The sequence below is a fragment of the Theobroma umbraticum genome, unplaced genomic scaffold (assembly GCF_002168275.2).
Source record: "Theobroma umbraticum cultivar Fairchild unplaced genomic scaffold, ASM216827v3 scaffold_56.0, whole genome shotgun sequence".
Taxonomy (NCBI): Eukaryota; Viridiplantae; Streptophyta; class Magnoliopsida; order Malvales; family Malvaceae; genus Theobroma; species Theobroma umbraticum.
In genome coordinates, this window is record NW_018397256.1 from 9002761 (window position 1) to 9021282 (window position 18522).

The 18522-nt window shown below is 36.6% G+C and overlaps 4 protein-coding genes across 11 annotated transcripts in view; all 4 read right to left on the bottom strand.

The window, feature by feature from the left end:
• Nucleotides 1–616: 616 nt before the first annotated feature.
• On the bottom strand, nt 617–1180 carry LOC110411159 (peroxiredoxin-2B-like). The gene is made up of 2 exons (XM_021421193.2): nt 888–1180; nt 617–767 (listed from the first exon to the last, which is right to left on the bottom strand). Exons 1-2 carry the CDS (start codon nt 1040–1042, stop codon nt 656–658), a joined length of 267 nt encoding a protein of 88 aa, XP_021276868.1. The 5' UTR covers nt 1043–1180; the 3' UTR covers nt 617–655.
• A 216-nt stretch (nt 1181–1396) lies between these two features.
• On the bottom strand, nt 1397–7432 carry LOC110411454 (GDSL esterase/lipase). 8 transcript variants are annotated; one of them, XR_002444770.1, is made up of 6 exons: nt 6972–7432; nt 6409–6879; nt 5319–6041; nt 4693–4803; nt 3790–4187; nt 3060–3563 (listed from the first exon to the last, which is right to left on the bottom strand). XR_002444770.1 is itself a non-coding variant. In XM_021421614.1 (3 exons), exons 1-3 carry the CDS (start codon nt 7059–7061, stop codon nt 5373–5375), a joined length of 1230 nt encoding a protein of 409 aa, XP_021277289.1. In that variant the 5' UTR covers nt 7062–7432; the 3' UTR covers nt 3613–5372. The 8 variants fall into 8 exon arrangements, 1 of the variants encoding a protein (XP_021277289.1); XR_002444768.2 differs by having other exon boundaries at nt 3058–3563; nt 3790–4803; XR_016350842.1 differs by having other exon boundaries at nt 3058–3563; nt 4693–6041.
• A 100-nt stretch (nt 7433–7532) lies between these two features.
• LOC110411453 (putative E3 ubiquitin-protein ligase LIN) lies at nt 7533–16449 on the bottom strand. The gene is given in 15 exon segments (XM_089782544.1): nt 7533–7845; nt 7961–8206; nt 8312–8458; nt 8573–8683; nt 8837–8969; nt 8971–9164; nt 9788–9904; nt 9990–10114; nt 10415–10721; nt 10852–11109; nt 11286–11430; nt 11512–12669; nt 12753–12838; nt 12932–13156; nt 14721–16449. Coding segments are annotated over 15 exon segments (4080 nt in total). The 5' UTR covers nt 15531–16449; the 3' UTR covers nt 7533–7827.
• Nucleotides 16450–16585: 136 nt separating this feature from the next.
• Nucleotides 16586–18522, bottom strand: part of LOC110410376 (Phosphorylase superfamily protein) — a 2494-nt gene continuing 557 nt past the window's right edge. Inside the window, exons 2-4 of the mRNA XM_021420027.2 lie at nt 18297–18452; nt 17216–17467; nt 16586–17098 (exon numbers count right to left, since the gene is read on the bottom strand). Coding sequence (XP_021275702.1) covers nt 16760–17098; nt 17216–17467; nt 18297–18452 — 747 coding nt within the window. The 3' untranslated portion in view covers nt 16586–16759. The remainder of the gene's footprint in view (nt 17099–17215; nt 17468–18296; nt 18453–18522) is intronic.

Here is an 18522-nt window from a genome sequence, read left to right on the forward strand (position 1 = left end):
ACACAACTAGATTGAAATTTTGTCAACCGTCTAAAGTCAAATCTGGTATTCAAGTATCAAAAAGTGTAGAGTTTGCATTCTAGTGCTTGAAATTTTTTTTTTATAAATTTTTTTTTATGATTTCAAAGCAACAACTTTTCAAAGAGAATGTTCTCTAATGATATGTTACTCATATCAAGATAGGACCTTAATCCTATTGAGTCTTGACCATCAACCAAAAAACAGGGAGAGATAAATTTAAACTACAAAAAAGGAAGAAAATCAAAGTAGCAGAACAAAAAAAGATTTATTAGATTTCATGGAAAAACATTTCATAAGGCAAAACAACTAACACTTTGTTTGATACTAAGATTGCTAATTTTTGTTTCCTCAAAATTAAAGTGCAAATGTAAATACTAAAAACGAACAAATAACCAAAATAAAAGTTAAAATCGTGCATTTTGTAATGGAAAAACTGCATATTTCCTTTTATATACAAACTCAATCCTAATTTCTACTCTACGAACACTAATTTTTTTTATCAAGAAATGAAGATTTTAATCACAGCAATGACTTCAACATTCTATAACAATTTATATCCTCAATCTACGCTAAAAAATTTAGACTAATTTGATGCTAATTGAACATTAATTTAAAGTAAAACAGCAGCAAAAAATTATAAAGGAAAAATGAAAAATAAAAAGTTACCGCTGATGCAAATGATCTCATCAACACCCTTGGATTTAAGCTCCTCAGCTTTCTCGATAAATCCAGGCACATGTTTCAAGCTGCGTCACACCAAATCAAAACCCTCCATTGAAATATCCGCTAAAAAATAATCGGCCACGTTGACCGGCAACAGACGGTTAAAATACTAGAGGAAGAAGAGAATTGTATTTTTTTTTTACCTGCAAGTGGGGGTAAAGGCACCGGGAACACCAAAAAGGATGACCTTTTTACCGGCAGCGAGTGAGTGTACGGACACCTCCTGGAGCTTATCCTCTGCGTCGAAGGAGGAGAGAGAACCGTCGGGAAGCAAGTCGCCGACAGCAATCGGAGCCATTGGATAGAATCAACGGTGATGTTGTTAGTTTGGCAGATGAGGCACTTGATCGGATGGGATAAATGAAGCGATGAAATGAATCGAAATGTGAAGATAGTGTGAGACTATTTATAGGGTTTTAGGACTTTGAAATCGTGATTTTTGGAACAAGGTTCTATTAGCTGGATTTCAATTACTTTGAGATCCGCAAACCAAAATAGTGGGAGATAAAATCTGTGCCACCCCACATTAAATGTTATTGGTAAGGCAATAACGCTGCGCCACGTGATCAAACTTACATAAACGGTTACTTAAACAAGCCGAGCCTCCACGCCGTCAAAGGATTGTTCAGCAGCATCTTTTTTTAATGTCTTACTTTCACATGTGTCTGATTTGAGAATTGTTTTGGAAATCTTGTTAACATTTCAAATTCAACTGACTTGACGAAATGTTGAAATCTCGTCGGGACGTCCTTTTAAAGATGTTATACACACCTTCTGGATGAGGTTGACTAGAGCTTGGCCGTGGCGCTGCTGACCGTGTCTAAGGTCGGCCCGAACCACCGATTCAAATCCTACAAAAAAGCAAAGCCTGCTCAAGGACAATGACATTCTTTGTTTAAACGCAGACCAAATGGTATACAAGCACTTCTTTATTTTTGGATGGGGTAGGTCAATTGATATTTGGTAAAAAAATATTTTTTTTAATTTAATCATTTTATTTAAATTTGTAATTTTTTTAATTTTTAAAATTACTTTAATTTAATTTTTTTAATATTCTTATTTAAATTGACTATATTAACGAAGTATTAATGTGATGTTAAATACTAACATGAAATATAAAATGAGTTTAAATTATCAACATATCAAAGTGACGTGACAATGTTACATCATATTTCAAGTTCTAGTTATTAGCGTGGTAATGTCATGTTTTATTAATATGTTGATGTGATGATGTCACGTCAATAATCTAAACTCATTTTATATATTAATTAATATATGACGTCACGTTAATGTTGATTTTAATACCACAACCATCAATATAAAATAAAAATATTAAAATAAATTTAAGTATTAATGTGACATTATCACATCAACATATCAAAAAGTGACGTGATAATATCACATCACACTTCGAATTTTAATTACTGACATGATAATATCACGTCATACTGACACGTTAACGTGATAGTGCTATGTGAGTAACTTAAACCCACTTAATATGTTAAATCAATATCTAGCATCACGTCAATATTGATGTAAATACCGTAAAAGTTAATTTAAAAAAAATATTAAAAAATATTAAAAAAATTAAATTGAAATAATTCTTAAAATTAAATGATTAAAATATTATAATTTTAAATAAAAAATTAAATTAAATAAAAATACTAACTTTTTATATATTTGGATCATTGATAATATCACAGCTTCTGGAGCTGTTATCTTAAATTCTCAATTTATATTTTTTGGGAGATGATAAATGATTTGAATTTGTAAAGAAAAGAATAAAAATAACAATACTAAGACTAAATAATACTTTTTTTTACACTGATTAAAGATGTACTTAAATAAAGAAATTTAAAATTCAAGCATTTTTTTAAAATAAATTGTACTTATTCTTAATTAAATAAGTATGCATAGAGGGTTTGTTCAACCAACGACCAGCAGTGGACAGGTCATGTTTCTCCCAATTGGTTGTTTCAATTGATTTCTGTGGTGTAAAAGGGTTGCGCCGCTTGCTAAATTTCTCTTGAGAGTCGAAACGGTCAAGAAACGCTTATGAAAGTGTAGTCATTTCACACTGTGGATGGGCTTTTCTCAGCCGTTGTGTTTAGATTCTCAATCAATTATTCCATTCACAATGGTCGAACTGTCAAGGTCCACCATAGAGTCAAATCCGGTAAAGGAGAAATCACTTACCCTACTTGGAAAAGCTGTAGAGCAAAAGGAAATAATAGATGAAATAAAGAAACTATTGTCTGTCTCTTCATTTTTCAGATTCAAAGTTTCTCTTCTCCATATAATTATAAAGAAATTCATTGTCTCCCCATTTGATATATAGATTTTAAGCTTCTAGGTTTGGACTAGCCTAACATAAGCCTTTACCATAAAGAGGATGTTCCAATTTTCAAATTCTCTCCTTATATAGTAATCTAAAAAGAACCAAAAAGACAAAAAAAATAAAATTTCACTGTTAGATATTAACCAGTGAGAAATTACTTTATGTACAACTTATTGCTTATATTGTAATTGCTGAACGTCCAGATCAAGACCAAACCAAACACAACTGGGAATTCCTTAAACTCGTCCACCTCTTCATCTTTTTCACCTTTTTCCTTAAATATTCTTGCCAAGATTCACAAGAATATGCTTCTGTGGCAGTCAATTGCAGCCTGCCTGGTGGTGAAGGTGATCAACTTGAATCTCTTCTAGTTATCTGACCAAGTAGAGATTCAATGTTTCCAAGGCCCCCAACCATCAAAGCCTTGAGTTGATCTCAAGGTTTCTGATCGTGCAAACTTTATTAAGAAACTAAAGGTGCGCTGAAGAAAAATAATACAAAATCATTCTTCAGCAACCAACTTGAATCAGTAAAATGTAAAAGTTTTGCTTTATCTGACATTAATGTAATCTAGATATGAGCACCAAGGACCAAATAGACAAAAACTTTAACAAAATAACTGAAAATGCTCTTTGAAGCATAAACTGACCAATTAATAGATATCATATAAGCCATTTTATTATAATATCATCAATGACTATGTCTACCTTGGTTTCTCCGTTGCTGTATTGAGCTTTTAACCTTTAGGATAGTCATATCCCTCAGAATCCTGTTGTGGCAAAGGTGAGGTGATTGATCTTACATGCTGCCACTTGGACTTGGGGAATGGTAAATGAGCACTTGTTTGTCTTTTACACATAGGGAATAACTCAAGGAGAACATGACAATGAAAAAGATCGTGAGTCCTATTGGCACTCTGAAGACCACAGCTCATCCAGCTTCAATCTTCAATATAAACTACCACAGTAATAAAATCATAATCGCAATTCCAACCAAAGCATAATACCAGTTGAAGCAGCTGATGAAGAGCCCCTCAATTTAAGGGTGTTACGATTGCCATAACGATGCAACATGGTCAACCAACAAGCCCTAGTGCCAGCAGCTCCTACAGGAGTAAGAATAAATGACAATATAAAAGCACCAGCTGGGCTGGTTTTGGAGACATACAACAACTTATTATTTGGTGGTTGCAATCTGGATATGGAGGTGTAGTTTGTTATTGTATTGCTGTTAAGTTTCAACTGTAAATGTTCCCCAAAGGAACAAAATATTGTAAAATGTATCATAAAAACAATTAGGAATGAACATGATGTGGGTGCTCGCTAGAATCATTAGTTAATAATCCCATGCAGGGTAATCAATAACACGGTACAAAGCAAATAGAAAGAGGAAATCATGCATGTGATGAGTAGCATTTCACATTATGTGTTTCCAATACCCAAATTAAAATTCCTCAAGCAACAAGGTCAAGCAAAAACATAGTATCGGGACAAGTAGCTCCATAAAAATATATAGTAACTTTCAACCAGAGCTTTTGCTTTTCCCTATAAGCATGTGAAATTGCATGTATTAATTGTTTCCGGCAAATTGACACTAAAAAGCTGCATTACCTTAAAGTTGGTCCCAAGCACACTATTAAGTCCTTTGAGAACAAGATGTGATTTCTTCAGAGTATATCAGTAAAGATAGATATCTCTGAACATAATCCCACATATTGTGTTCTGCCAAACAGTAATCAATGAGGAACTTTAGCAAGTTAGCTTCCAGAAAAAAGACTAATGACTGATCCTGGTGAAATTAGATGAACCTGATCCAAGTACCAACCAACAAAGAAAGGCTCCCAGAACAGGAAAGAAATTTCAAATGGCTGATCAAATGAACAGTATATTTGTTCCTATAGAATTGTATTTTTTATATTCATTAAGTGCAAGATCATATATGCTTGAATGCTCATGATTGCAAACTTCTCAAATGTCTCATCTTCTTTTTCACCATTTTCTCAGATGTCTCGTTAGCATAACAAATAAAACTTGAAAAGCAATAAGATTATCCTGACGGTAACTTGCATGTGAGATTGCATAGAAATCTTGACATCAACATGGAGTCCATCAAGAAAAGCATGATCTTATCTAAGACTAAAAAAGGCAATGGCTCCAACAAGTTGGCAAAATTAGACTACTGAATCATTTTATCGAAGACTATAATATGTTTAAAATAGATATTTCAAATTATATACCTGAAGAGAAAACTGAACTTCCCCAAAGCATATGACTTTCCAGGAAGGTGGTAATCAGAGGGACCAGTTAGACTGAAGCATAAGAGCCAGGGTGCTGGAATTTCCATCTACAACATAAGCAACGCCTGGCTTCAAGTTAAATCTCTTAGCCAGGTTAAATTTTATATAGGATTCAACCTGAAACTTGTCCCAGTTTCCTGGAACTTCAACAATCCCACCAACACTCATGCCCCAACCAACTACATCTTCAGAAATATCAGACAAATTGACAGCCCATTGTAAATGTTTTGAATTTGTTTGTTTCATCTCAATCCAACCTGCAAGTCTTTTGTATTCATCAAGTTCTGACTCCAGCTTTAGGGCAATAGACCCAGTTTCCGGGCTGTTTGTCATAAAAGGTCGAGAAGATGCTTCAATTATTGTATCAGCATCTTCAAGATGTCTTGAAAATCCAATTGGAATAGCAATGGCTCCAAGGCGGACATTACGACTTGCTAATTTAGGCCCTCGGTGAAGGCCTAAGAATGAGAATTTCAATCCTATTGGAAGCTGACAAACAACTTCGAGAAAAGTACTACAGCAATGTTCATATCTCATCCCAGAGACAGATTGAGCCAGCGAAGCAATGATATTTGACTTTCTCACTGTCATCCCAATTGCACCTCCATTATGCTGATGCAACAGGGGTGGCCCAAATGATAAATCAGTGAGGCCCTTTTCCTCCTAGACAACAAAACAGAAATTCCAGGTTAATGCCGAAAAGAGTTCGAGACAATAACTAAAAGTTCACATCATTATGGAGTCTGATCAGTAACAACAGTAAAATTCATGCAAATAGATGCAACTCAATAAAATGGAATGCGCAGAACCTTACAGCAAGAACATATAGTTTGCACAATTTAGTTAAAACACTTCTCAACAGTTATAAGTTCATAAGTAATTTACAAGCGAGCCCCTACAAGACATCTATGTCAATGGTTAAAACTTGAGATTCCACGTCTCAAGTTCGAATCTTAGGAATGGTTGCCAGGCTTACAGAAAGCGGAAGAGCTACCTCACCTTATGTAATCCAAGGTCTAGTCGATTGTACCTGAAGGGAAATGTCGGAGGCAACATCGAAATCTCGAAACTGAGCTCCAAATGGGATTGCGATAGCAGAAAACCAATCACCAGCATTTGCTTTGTAAAACAACTTAGACAGCGAAAGTGGAGTTCCATATACATCACCATCATTACTTGTATCCCTTTTCTGATTAGCCACGAACTCAACCCCAACAGAATCTTTATCCCGAACAGTTGTCTCAAATCTAAACCTGGAACCAACCCCAGTTCTGATTCCTGCCCGTCCAACCCCATCCCAATGTTCCTGGTCGACATTAGACATTAACAATACGGCCCCAAGAAGATCAACTTCACCCCTCAAATGGGTACTTGATTCTTGGAATGGGCTCCCCTTTGATGTTTTGTAAAATGAAAGTAAACGTTCGACTTTGTCTTGCCGGTCTCGGAGTTTCATCAGGTCAGAAAAAGATTCTCGCTGAAGCCGCTTCAGGATTTCAATCTTTAAAACAAAAAAAAAATTTGTTAAAAGTAGTAAAAGAAATCGAGAGAGAAAGAGATTACAAAAATGAAAAAAAAATATACGATAAATACCGGATTGCTGCGAGATGAAGATTCGCGGCCTTTAACCAAGTCTTGAACGAAACCTTTTAGCTTCTCCACTGCTGAAGTTATGCAATCCATTTCCTCGAAGATTTTTGTGGGTTTTTGATGAAGGTATTGCTGGAAATGTCTATTTGAAAAGCGGGAGCGGCAAGGTTTGTTTTGTGAGCTTGGTGGATTAACAATTATTACTAGTATATTATTTGACTTTGATAAACTCCCACAACTTAGAATGAAGAAAAAGGATGAGCATCAGTTACTGCCGATCTCAAAATTTTCTATGTGGAACTTAGATCAGAATGAGACACGTACCAATCCGTCCAGATAATTTGATAGGAGTGGGAGGACTCTAAGAAAAAAGAAAGGGGTATAGACTAATTAAGAAAATGAGTTTTGGGCTTGGACATTGAGTGGGAGCAGCTCTGTATGTATACTGCAAGCTGGAGAATGAAGATGATCGCAAATAATTTTTTAACTTATTAATACGATTAGCCTTTAGTTTCTTTAGTTAATGAGAATATCTGTCATAAAAAGTCGTAAAAGAGTAATACATGGTTAAACTCATAGCATTACAATAAACAATTTTGTTTCATCTTATATACAATTTTCAAGAGTAGGGTCTGAAAATGAGGACTCTGTGTTTTTGTTTTCTTCTTTTTCTACATTTTTCCATGTACCCAAAATGGTTATTTGAATGGTGCAAAACATATCTTAAATTAGCAATCAAGTCCATTTGTAGGCTGCGAAAGAATTTTCAGTGGAATTATTCTGCCTTCCGAATTGTTATATCATCAAATCAATGTGCTCTCTCCATAATTTACAGCTTCCTTTCTCCTTTCCTGCTTTTCTAACTCAATCCCCATGCCTGCAGAGTAAACAAGCTTTGACAGTTAACTATCACGGCATATCATTCAATTTTAGTGAATGTTTGAAGGCTGGATGAGGCATGCATCAAAGCAAAGGAATTTTTGTTTGTTTACCTGAATTCTGCCATCAGAGGTTCCGATGACTAAAACTTCTTCATTAGCATCAAGAGTCATGCATAGAACTTTACTATTAGTTCCAGTTTGCAGTATTTCAATTCTGGTATGTTTTTTCTGATCCCAAACTTCCACAATTCCTCCTCTGCATCCCAAGTATATCAGCTCTGAGCTTAATGCCATGGACCTCACTTCTGAAGTAGTTGGCAGTGATCCTACCACGCTATAATTTGTAGCGCTCCAAATCTTTGCAGGAAAAACAAATGAAAGGTAAAAGGAAAGAAAAAGTCATTGTTTGTCACCAAAATGAAGAAGATCTAAAGGGAGGTATAGCCAAAAAGAAAAAGAAACCTTCACAGCCACTCCATCTAAGGGAGGGCTGGCTGAATATATCAGTCCATTGTGAACTTGGAGGGCATGGACAGGATGTGCTTTGCCTAGTAATTTTCTCGAACCACTTTGAATGGTACTGAGCGTTCCTGATGCCAAATCAAGTTCCTGAAAATCAAAATTCTTGGATTAGGAATTTAGGATTTCAAATGACTGAAAAAAATGAAAAACAAATTCCAGAGAAGCTGGATGCTTTTAATTTTGTCAAAGAAAACCTGATACCTGGATACTGTTATCATGGCATCCACAATACAATCTTCCATGTACAAGAGCCAAGCACTTTATGTATTTGTTTTGATTCAATAGTTTTGATTGTCCATTCCATGCATGAACCTGCAAGGGGTAGAATAAAAAAAATTTTAATTTCAGTTATACATTCAAGTCCCCTTTTCAGATGCAGAAACCTAAGTGAATACAGCTGCTCCTTCTGGAATGAAGCGTGAAATGATACCCAGCACAGAGAAGAAGAGTTAATTGATCTGATACCTTGACACCAGCTCCTTGTGGAATGAAGCAGGAAATGCTGTTGGCAACAACTAAGTTATGAACCTGATCCTTCATATCATGTACTTGTACACAATGTATCAGTTCATCACCAATGGACCAGACCTGCTCATTGCAAACAAAATGTATCAGTGTCGCCATTGAGTTGATGTAATCTGGAAGAAGCATAAGAGCATACCCTAGCAGTTTTATCAAGTGAACCACTATATAATCTTTCCCCAGATTGTAGAATATACAAGCTTGTAACAGGCTTGGAATGTTCTCGAATTTCTTGGATAAGATGAAGAATGCTGCCTCTACCAGTCCAGACCTTCAAAATTTGGACAGAATAGTCAAACTCAAATTTCATAACTTACTACATCAAGTACAGTTTCATATAGAATAAAGTAGCAGTTCAAAAAGCAGTTTTAATGCATTCATGCTTAAGTGCTTTAATTTATCATATATAGGGCCAAGATTCTATTTTACAGTCAGGTGAGATAATCATCTGGATCAGTGCTAAACTTGTATCATCAATTAATGACTGCAATTTCTCCATAAATAAACTCCACATAGGAGGAGTGGCCAAAAAAATTTCAAATAGGAGAAGTGGCTGAATAAACCAATTGAATACTACCCCTCATTCATTGAAAGCTCATATACATATTGGTGAAACCCTTTTCAAGCATGCGTGTATACCACCATTTAGAACATAAGGAGCAGGATTTCAGGAATGCGAAAATTGCAAGTTGTTTTCGTCCAAACAGGATGCAATGCAATTTCTTTTTTAACATTTTTATGGTATAGAATCTGACATATGTTCATATAGTTGAATATCCTATGTATGTTTATGTACAATAAAATTTAACATTAACTGTCGTGCAATAAAGTTGGTACAATTACCAAACAGTCAGCGTGAGGATTGTGAAATATAACATCAGAACAGAGCGTTACCTTGATAGTTCCATCTGAATGGCCTGAAAAGATCTTGTCTTTGAAACTAACCATTGACAATACTTCTCCATTCTCACTGGAGTCTACTTGAACTAGTTCTTTATGATTCCACATGTCCTTCAGCACGACAGAAATAGACAATTTCACTTAGATACTTCATCTTCTTCTGGAATCATAACAATCAGAAGTTTAACAAACTTACTGCACTGGACTCTTGTCCTTCAGAGAGAACTTTGATAATTTCAAATGCCAAGGGGGAGGATTTCCTAAGCTCTCTTAGACCTTTCAAAATGTCCTTCATATAGGAAGTCAGATCATGCAGTCCTTCTGAAATTCAGATAATCATCCACTGTTAGCCCACTTCATGGCTACATTTGCTAATAGATCTGAGCGATAAACTGGTGTATAATTTCCCGTTACAGGAAATTTGCTATAATTTATTACTCTATCCACTAAATGCTATGAAAAATAAGTCATGATTGTTATCTTGTTGGCACCAAAAGACAGCCAGAAGATGAGAATAAAAGAATAAATGGATTTCAAGCTCCAAGAGATACCTGAGAGCATTTTTGTGCATCTTTTGAGCATGTATGCATCAATTTTTTTACTTCAAAAGTTAGAACCTACCAGGGTCATGAATGAAGCTTTTGAGAGCCAACAAGGAAAGGGTTCTGTCTTCAATGTCCTTCGCAGTCTTGAATATCGATATAAAGTGCTTGAGTAGGCAGACTCGAGCTGCTCCTCTTATTCCCGTGTCTGGAATAACACTGAGCATGTGTACAAGCCATGTTGCTGCCACAAAGCACGCTGAACATAGCTCTGCAGATCTGCTCTTCAGGCCTTCTGATAAAGCTTCAAAGAGCAGACCAAATTCATGACTTGCTAAAACAAATGCCATTTTTCTTTCCCAAGCATCAGCTGCCTTCTCTTCTTGCTATTGATGCCATTGCCCATCATCCAAAAAACATGAAAAACATGTACTAGCTTCAACATTGTAAAGTAGCAAAAATGGCAAGCAGCATTGATGATCAAAAACCAGTTTGCACTTTTTCGAGAAGACTCACAGATATATCTTCAAATTTTCCAGGATTGTTGTGTAACTGCTCCATCCGCATGAGATTTCTGTAATTTTTCTCAAGTCCGGCACGTTTTAGAAGAAAAGGCCGTGTAAGGGGCTTCCCAGAGCCAGTGAATCTCCCCTGCAGTGATACAATTGTCTCCGCAGCTGCAATTTGAGCAGCAGGGAATTCTGAATTTCTGAGGCATGAAATGAGAGTATCAATTGCCTCTTCACGGTATATACTCATCTTTCTTGGCTCAACCTAAAAAGCAAGATATACTATTAATAGTTTAATGCTATCATCTTAGGAGATGTAACCATCTAAGCAATTGTGAAAGATTATTGAAGCCAATTACTGCATGAAATAAACAAATCCTAGAACCTATAGACACAGATTTCTCATATATTAAATACTGGAGGGAGATTTTAGGTCCAAACCAGAAGATCAAGTTGGAGTAGGAGACCCGCCACAATAGGACATTGGTCTTGGAGCGCTGTCTGTAAATAAACAAGGAGACTGTGCATTGTACTAAAAGCGCCTTCATCCCTGATGATGTTGAGAACTTGCTCGTTGAATGTCCTCCTGGAGAAAACCAAATATTAGAAATTCATTCATGCAGGCATGCGACAATAATGTATATTGACTAACACAAAGATAATATACCTGTGTAATTTGACTAACTCATAAAAAAAGTAAACTATCTCAAATCGTTCTTCACCGCTTGTGGCCATGAAGGTTTCTAAAACTGGAGCCAACTGAGCCTTATCAGCTATGATGTTTCTGCATTTACCATCTTCCTGTATGCATCTTCGTAGGATACCAACTGCAGCAATCCTCTCAACTGCCCATTCAGCTTCCAAGCTGCCAACAATACTTTCAATCACTTTTGAAGAAACAATTATACTGATAATTGACGATGCAACATTCTCTTCATTGCTCTGAAGAATTTGTCGCAATAAGAGAACAGAAGCTGTTTTTGGCTTCACACATATTTTAAGCATATCATCATCTCTCTTCTTTATAATTGCTAGGAGGGACTCCACCACATCCATCGCTACTAGGCCAGTCGTTGGAGGTTGTAACAGATATATCAGCACAACCGCCTCCTCCAACCCTTCCTTAAATAAAGCCACAATACGTTCTACATCAGAGTCAACTCGGGTAAGTGTATGGATCACAGCTTCATCTCTTGACCCCAGTTCACACAGGAGAAAAAAAGTGGCTTTCAACACTTGGAGGTCGACAGAATTGAAAAGGATCTCCACAAACCCATTGATTACTGGAGGTTTTGAGAGCATAGTTAGAATATCTGACTCTATATTCATGTCTTGCCAGAACCTCTCTATTTGGAGGACAGCCCTTTCAGACTCCTTCAGAATTTCAGACATACAAAGATTGGTAATCGCTTGGCGTAACTCATTAATAGTTCTATCCATGGTGGCTTGGCTTATGACGCTATTAGGGGAAGTTGCAGGAACTATGGACTTGACCATTGGCTTAGATTCTACATCTTGATGGTTCTCGGACTGATGTGGGACTGGACCTGGATTCTTTTCTTGCCAGCTTCCTATGAGCCTCTTGAGGACATAATTTGTTTTCGGCAGCTGCGTGCTATGTAGATTCTGGCGGGTAATTGGACATGTTGAGTTTCCTCGATCCAGCCATTCCTGGATTGCTCTGCGCTCATATGTCTGACCTGTCTCAAGGGTGACTGGATCATCAAATATATGGGTTGTGATGGGGCATACAAAATCCTTAGGAGGTGTATGTTTCCCACTACCAGGGGGGTTACCATTATCTGCCATTAGATAATCCGGGGAGCTGACAGATAGCAGGAAGAATCCAAATATCAGAAAGTGAAGTACACAATGTAAAGATGATTACTAATTTTCTTTATTACATACCGACGGGAATCAGCAAAAACAGGCTGCTTTTGTTTTTGTGTTAGGCTCTTTCCAGTTTCCAACAATGCAATTTCTCTGTTGTTTTCCTACAAGAGACAAACATAATATTTCAAAACTAGAATACCTGCATAGTTGGACCTGTCTGGGTGGAGATTTCTTTTCTTGTTTGTATCGGTTACCTCCATCTCGGCTTCAGGTTCCGAGGAACAGGAGTTGGCTGAATTGTCCTCGGATATAGACTCCAGTTCAGAATCAGAATTCAAATTGGACGATGTTGTCAATGTCCTGGAATTTTGTTTTTTGAGGATCTTTAGAGAGACTCTCTGAGGGAAAAATGGAGATTTGGATTTGCTGCTGCTGCTGCTATAAAATTCACCTGACCTTTCTCCTTCAGCCCATATCGGCTGCAGGAATTGAAGCAAAAGTCATTGACCTTGAGTAGCAAGCAGGACTAAACTAAGAATAGTCAAAGTGAATCCAGAGAACTGTGCTTTCACACAGAAAGTTATGCATCCATTAACCAAAAACATACAACAATAGCCCACTTGTGCAATAGCTATAGCCCCTATATGCTGTGCAGAAGAAGTCATAATGAGAACTTTTAAAACAACAAAAATCATGGGCATAATTGCAAACCATTTTCTTCAAGTTGGAAGTTGAAACCTTGGAATAATCCAATTGATATGATACAGAAAAAATTATAAAAAAAATCATGGGAGGCTGAATTAGTTATTGGAAAAATGCAGCAATCAGATGATTTTATGTTGAAATCTATCAATGATTAGCTTTGGTAAGAATTTAATTACCAAAGATTAGTGGCCCACTATTTATTAATAGAAATTCCTTAAGATCTCTTTCAATCTAATTTGCAAAGATACATTATTAAGGCTGTCTGGATCTAATCAACCGTTTTTAACCATAATATTTCCAGAAATTAAAGATGCTTTCAGAGAGTCCACTTCCTCTGGTCGAGCTCCCGGAAGGTGTGAAGCACACCAACACAAGAATAATTCCTTATATATATATATATATATAAATGTATGTGTGTATTCTTCTTTTTGTTTTGTATACTATTCTCTTTGTTTGACTGATTCAAAGATAATCTACCAAACAGACACAGTGAAGAAGAATTTCAAGCACAAGGGAAAACACGCGGTTAATAGATTTATATGAATAAATGAAACATGGACCACAAAGTGTCAACCCGATTTCACCACAGGAGATCCTCCAGATAGAAACAACTGCAGTGAATGGTAATTATAGTAAGCAAAAAAAATTTTGACCCCTGAAGAAGTAGAAATATCAACTAGTAAGGCACATATTATTTTTTAAGACTCTATTATTTGATAAAATATTTAAATTTTATAAATACTTAATTAAATTTTTTAATTTTTACTCAAACTCATATCTAAATATTTTAGACAGTACTTGTTAAATATCCATACTCATTTAATATCCAATCAAAATAATTTTAAAATTATTTTTTATGTATTTTTTCTTTTTTTTATTTTTTTATGTATATTACTAGTGAAAATTAATTTATAAAAAATAAATTATAATTTAACATTATAATTAGAATAATTAATAAATTTTAATATGTATTACATTAATTATAAAAAAATTATAAATGAAAATAATATATATAAATCTAAAAATTAATATTAAAAATTATAATTTATAATAGAATCCAAGCAGTGAATATCCTGAAATCGCTACCTGAGTAGCTTACCCCAATTTGTGAACTCTATCCAAATCTGATCATCTTGATGTAACTTAATCAAGTACACATTATCCCACCCTATTATGATTTACCGTCCTTGCTCAAAAGATAATTTAGGCGAAGCATTCAAGTATAATTATGTGACTACAACAATCGTGAGCAGATCATGCACATTAATAACAAGAAAAGGAATGAAATTGAAAAGGAAATTCAACTGAAGAAGAAATTATTAAAGGCTGCAGCATTACATTATACCGTCCGTTTTTCAGTCCAAGTTCCTTGGTTTTGATGTTCTTATCTTCCTGGTCGTAGTCTAGTTCTTCATCTTTCTCTGTTTGTTTCAAAACCAATGCCGGTGGACTAATCAATCTGTTTCCATCATCACTATTTTCTAAAACCTCTTGGAAATACTTAACAAGAACCCTGCAATTTTCATCAAGAACCTCTTCATAATTTCTTTCCAATTCCTTTAGCTCTAACGCTTGATCACCACTCATTTTCGATAACAGTTTCGAGCATGGAACGACCACGGATACATCACATATGGAATAATCATCAGCATCATGATTCACATTTTGTGATAAAGACGATAAAATGGTTGACCTTTGTTCATTGAACCGTTGAAGAACAGGCAGAAAATGAACGAGAAAGAGGTCCTCGAAAAGAGTAGGTGCTATTTCTGATCGAGCCAATGAAGGGTCAAGATAAAAAACTTGTAGGAGGCTGAGGGAGGATTTGATGGGTTGGTTGGAGAGAGAGTAAATGAGGGATAGAAGGAAAGAGGAGAAAGGGGTTCTAGGATAGGAAAGGAGGAGCTTTTGAGCAAGGCGGAGAGAGGAGGATTGGATGGAGGCATTAGAGGCGGAAATGGCGTTTTCTAGAGTTTCAGCTGCGAGGTTTAAGGGTTTGAGTGTGAGTTGATCAGAGGGCAAAAGTTTTCGGCGAAGGGTCGAGAGAATGTGGTGGCGGAGCTCCGATTGTGAAAGGATTTCGGAGGTGAAGGCGGTGGTGTGATGGAGGATTCCGGATGATGTAGTGGCAGTGGCCGCGGTGGTCATGGCGGAGCAGTGTTGCTACTGGCTAATGGAAGCGGTTGGTGTCAACTGTCAAGTAAAAGGTTCTGAGACAGGTTTTCGGTGTAGGGTTTTTGAGGGACTGAAGATGAAATATAGGCCGGAAGGGAGACGATGCTAACTGAAATACCCAATTTTTGTGCTGGCGCGAAGGCTATGGGACGGCTCATCTAAAATGACCGACCAGTCCTCCCTCGTCTTGCTGGAAATTTTAGAACTATCACGAAAAGGGCATTAACAACATTTCGGCTGAAGATGTTAAAAAGGTAATTTAACAAAATCGAACTTTAGCGGCGAATTGAATCCTTTGACAGTTTATGCAAATCGAAGAAAAGACAAGGAAGACTAGCCCCTCATGCCGACCAGGCCGGCCTCCCTGAAACGCGCTTCTTGCGTCCCGCGACTGCTTCCAATGTGGGCTATGCCCAGTTTCCTTGCAGGTGCAACAGGTTCTTCCATTTGTCGTCAGGTTGTCCTTATGATCAAAGCAGGCCACTAGGAATTCTAGATTGGGCCATCCCTTTGCTGAATTGGCCTCCTAAAATGGATTAAGATTCCATGGAATGCCTGCTATATCTTTCAAACCTGTAGCCATTGATACGGACATAGCTGTACACCATGATACATTATATTCAGCTGGAATGGGACAATATATTCTTAGCCCCACTTTCTTGTATGTTTTCTTGCCTCAGCGGGCTGAGCCGATTATACAGAGTGCATTTTCATAGATTAGTTCAAGTTCAATTAAATAAAGATTGGGTCATTGAATAAAAACGAAGAACTATTAGATTGACAACTTGCAGCAAATTTTGATTGATGTGAGATCAACTTGTCATCTTCGCGGCTTACTCGTAGCCTCGGACATTAGTATCTGCCCTTATATTCATTGACTTTATTGCCCTGCCTGTATTACGGAATGGAAAGTGGAGGGTATAATCCTTCTGCGAATTTGGTTGAAGCAACCCTTTAAAGATCAGAGAAGCTCTAGACTTCTAGAAAAGCTTCAGCTTGATGTTCATAATTATTGATGCAAACAGGTCTGAGCAAAAGAAAATATGAAATACAAGCCTTTCAAACGAATGCTATCAAATACAAATAAGACCCAATGTTCTCAAGGATGTTGGAACTTACATAATTGTACTAGTAACTATCAGAAATCAAATTAGAAATTTAAAAATCCAAACAGGATGTCTTAGAAGAAAAGGTGCATATTCTTATGAAGATAATAGGGAAATGAATTCAAGTAGAACACTGACTGAATTTTGGGCTGCCAAAGTGGTAAACACAGCAGCTTCATTTGACAAGGCAGAACCCCCACCAGCTAAATCAGACAAGGATCTAAATGCAATAAAAGGCATCTTTTGTTGGTGACAGACCAGAGCGACTGCAGCGGTCTCCATGTCGATTGCAGTTGCATTGAACTTGGAGTATAAGAATTCTCGATAAGCTCTATTGTCCGTAAAGACATTAGCGCTGATCCCTCTTTTTACTCTCACCACCATTGGATTTCTTGGTAAGCAAGTTGTATTAACGCATCTACCAAGGCTCAAAGCCTGTTTCGAAAAACTGAAATCAGAATCTACTGAAAGAATGTGTTTGTCTTTTTTTGACCAAACATGCAGTCAAAGACACAGAAATGTAATGGATCTTTTGGGATGCATTTAATTTACCTGAACTCTTTCTGCAACGGCAAAGTAATGCTTGTTGACTGGAACCCAAAAGGCATGCTGCCTCTGCTCAGGAATTCCATTCACTGGAAATATTTCTTCAGGCTGATACCAGACATTGTTGAGGAGGTTCTCTGAAGACTTACTGCATTCTGTGCCATTGTTGTAATCTGAAAATTTAAGGTAACCGATTGTTCTGGTGTAGTCTCCATTGGATTCTAAAGCTAGCTCATCCTCAGGTCCGTCTCCATACCTCTTTAAACATTAATTAATTGTAAAAGGAAGATTATAAGGAACTGGTCAATGCATAATTTTAAGAATTAAAAGGAAAGGCAAGATTTCTGGCCCCTTAAGGTACGATAATATATATAGAAGGTTTTGTATCAATAGTTTGCACTTCTCAAACAAAAGATCTTTTTGATCTTTATTATTGCAAACAAGAAATTCTTGAAATGGAAGAAAAAATTAGTGCAGTGCAATTGATTGTACTCCCAATGGATCCCACGCATGTGATTCCAATGGTTTTTGTAGTAGTTTTTAGAAAACCAAGAAACATGTGTGCAAGATCCATACACAAAGCAATCTAAAAAGTCTACTACGACATAACAAGGTGTAAATTGATCGGTACGCATGCAGCATGTATCAAAACTCGTTTGGCGTGGTGGAATATGGCAAAATACTCAAGTGGAAACTTTTCCATTAATGATTTTCTTCTTATTCCGAAATGTCTGATTCAAGGACACAATTACAAGGCTATTACTAGGAGGAGGTAATTTCATGGACACCACCACCTGCTGGTAGTTTTAAGTTAACGGTGGATGGATCAGTGTTGGGTAAACCTGGCCCGGCAGGCGTTTTTAGGGTTGAGAATGGAATTGTCAAGGGTGTTTTCCCCAAATCCATAGGGGGGATAGAATAAAACTTCTCCGAGTTCCTAGCTACTTGAGAAGGGTTTAATGATGGAATCTGGCATTAAGTTACCCTTCAAAGCTGAAAATCCAATAATCTTTAATGCTAAATATATCACCATATCACATAGATCATTGGGGGGTAGGGAGGAGGAATTAACAAAAAGTTCTAGTACCTGCCAATTCCAAAGACCTGTATGAGCCCAATATTGAGGGATGGTTACATCTCCAATTTGAAGCTGAGGATTTGCATTTCCTGCTATTCCATAGTGCAGAACTCCTTTCACCTTGAATAGGCTGAGCAGCAATTGTGTAGCTATACCTGCATTTAGCTATAAAAATTCCATGGGAAGACTCAATAACATCGAGCAACCAACAAGATAGAAATATTGAAAAAAAAAC

Coding starts and splice junctions, on each gene's coding strand:
- LOC110411159 (XM_021421193.2), bottom strand. CDS start 1,042: ATGGCTCCGATTGCTGTCGGCGACTTGCTTCCCGACGGTTCTCTCTCC. Junction 768..887: donor GCCTTTACCCCCACTTGCAG/GTAAAAAAAAAA, acceptor GGTGTGACGCAG/CTTGAAACATGTGCCTGGAT.
- LOC110411454 (XM_021421614.1), bottom strand. CDS start 7,061: ATGGATTGCATAACTTCAGCAGTGGAGAAGCTAAAAGGTTTCGTTCAA. Junction 6,880..6,971: donor CTTCATCTCGCAGCAATCCG/GTATTTATCGTA, acceptor TTTGTTTTAAAG/ATTGAAATCCTGAAGCGGCT. Junction 6,042..6,408: donor CCTCCGACATTTCCCTTCAG/GTACAATCGACT, acceptor TTTGTTGTCTAG/GAGGAAAAGGGCCTCACTGA.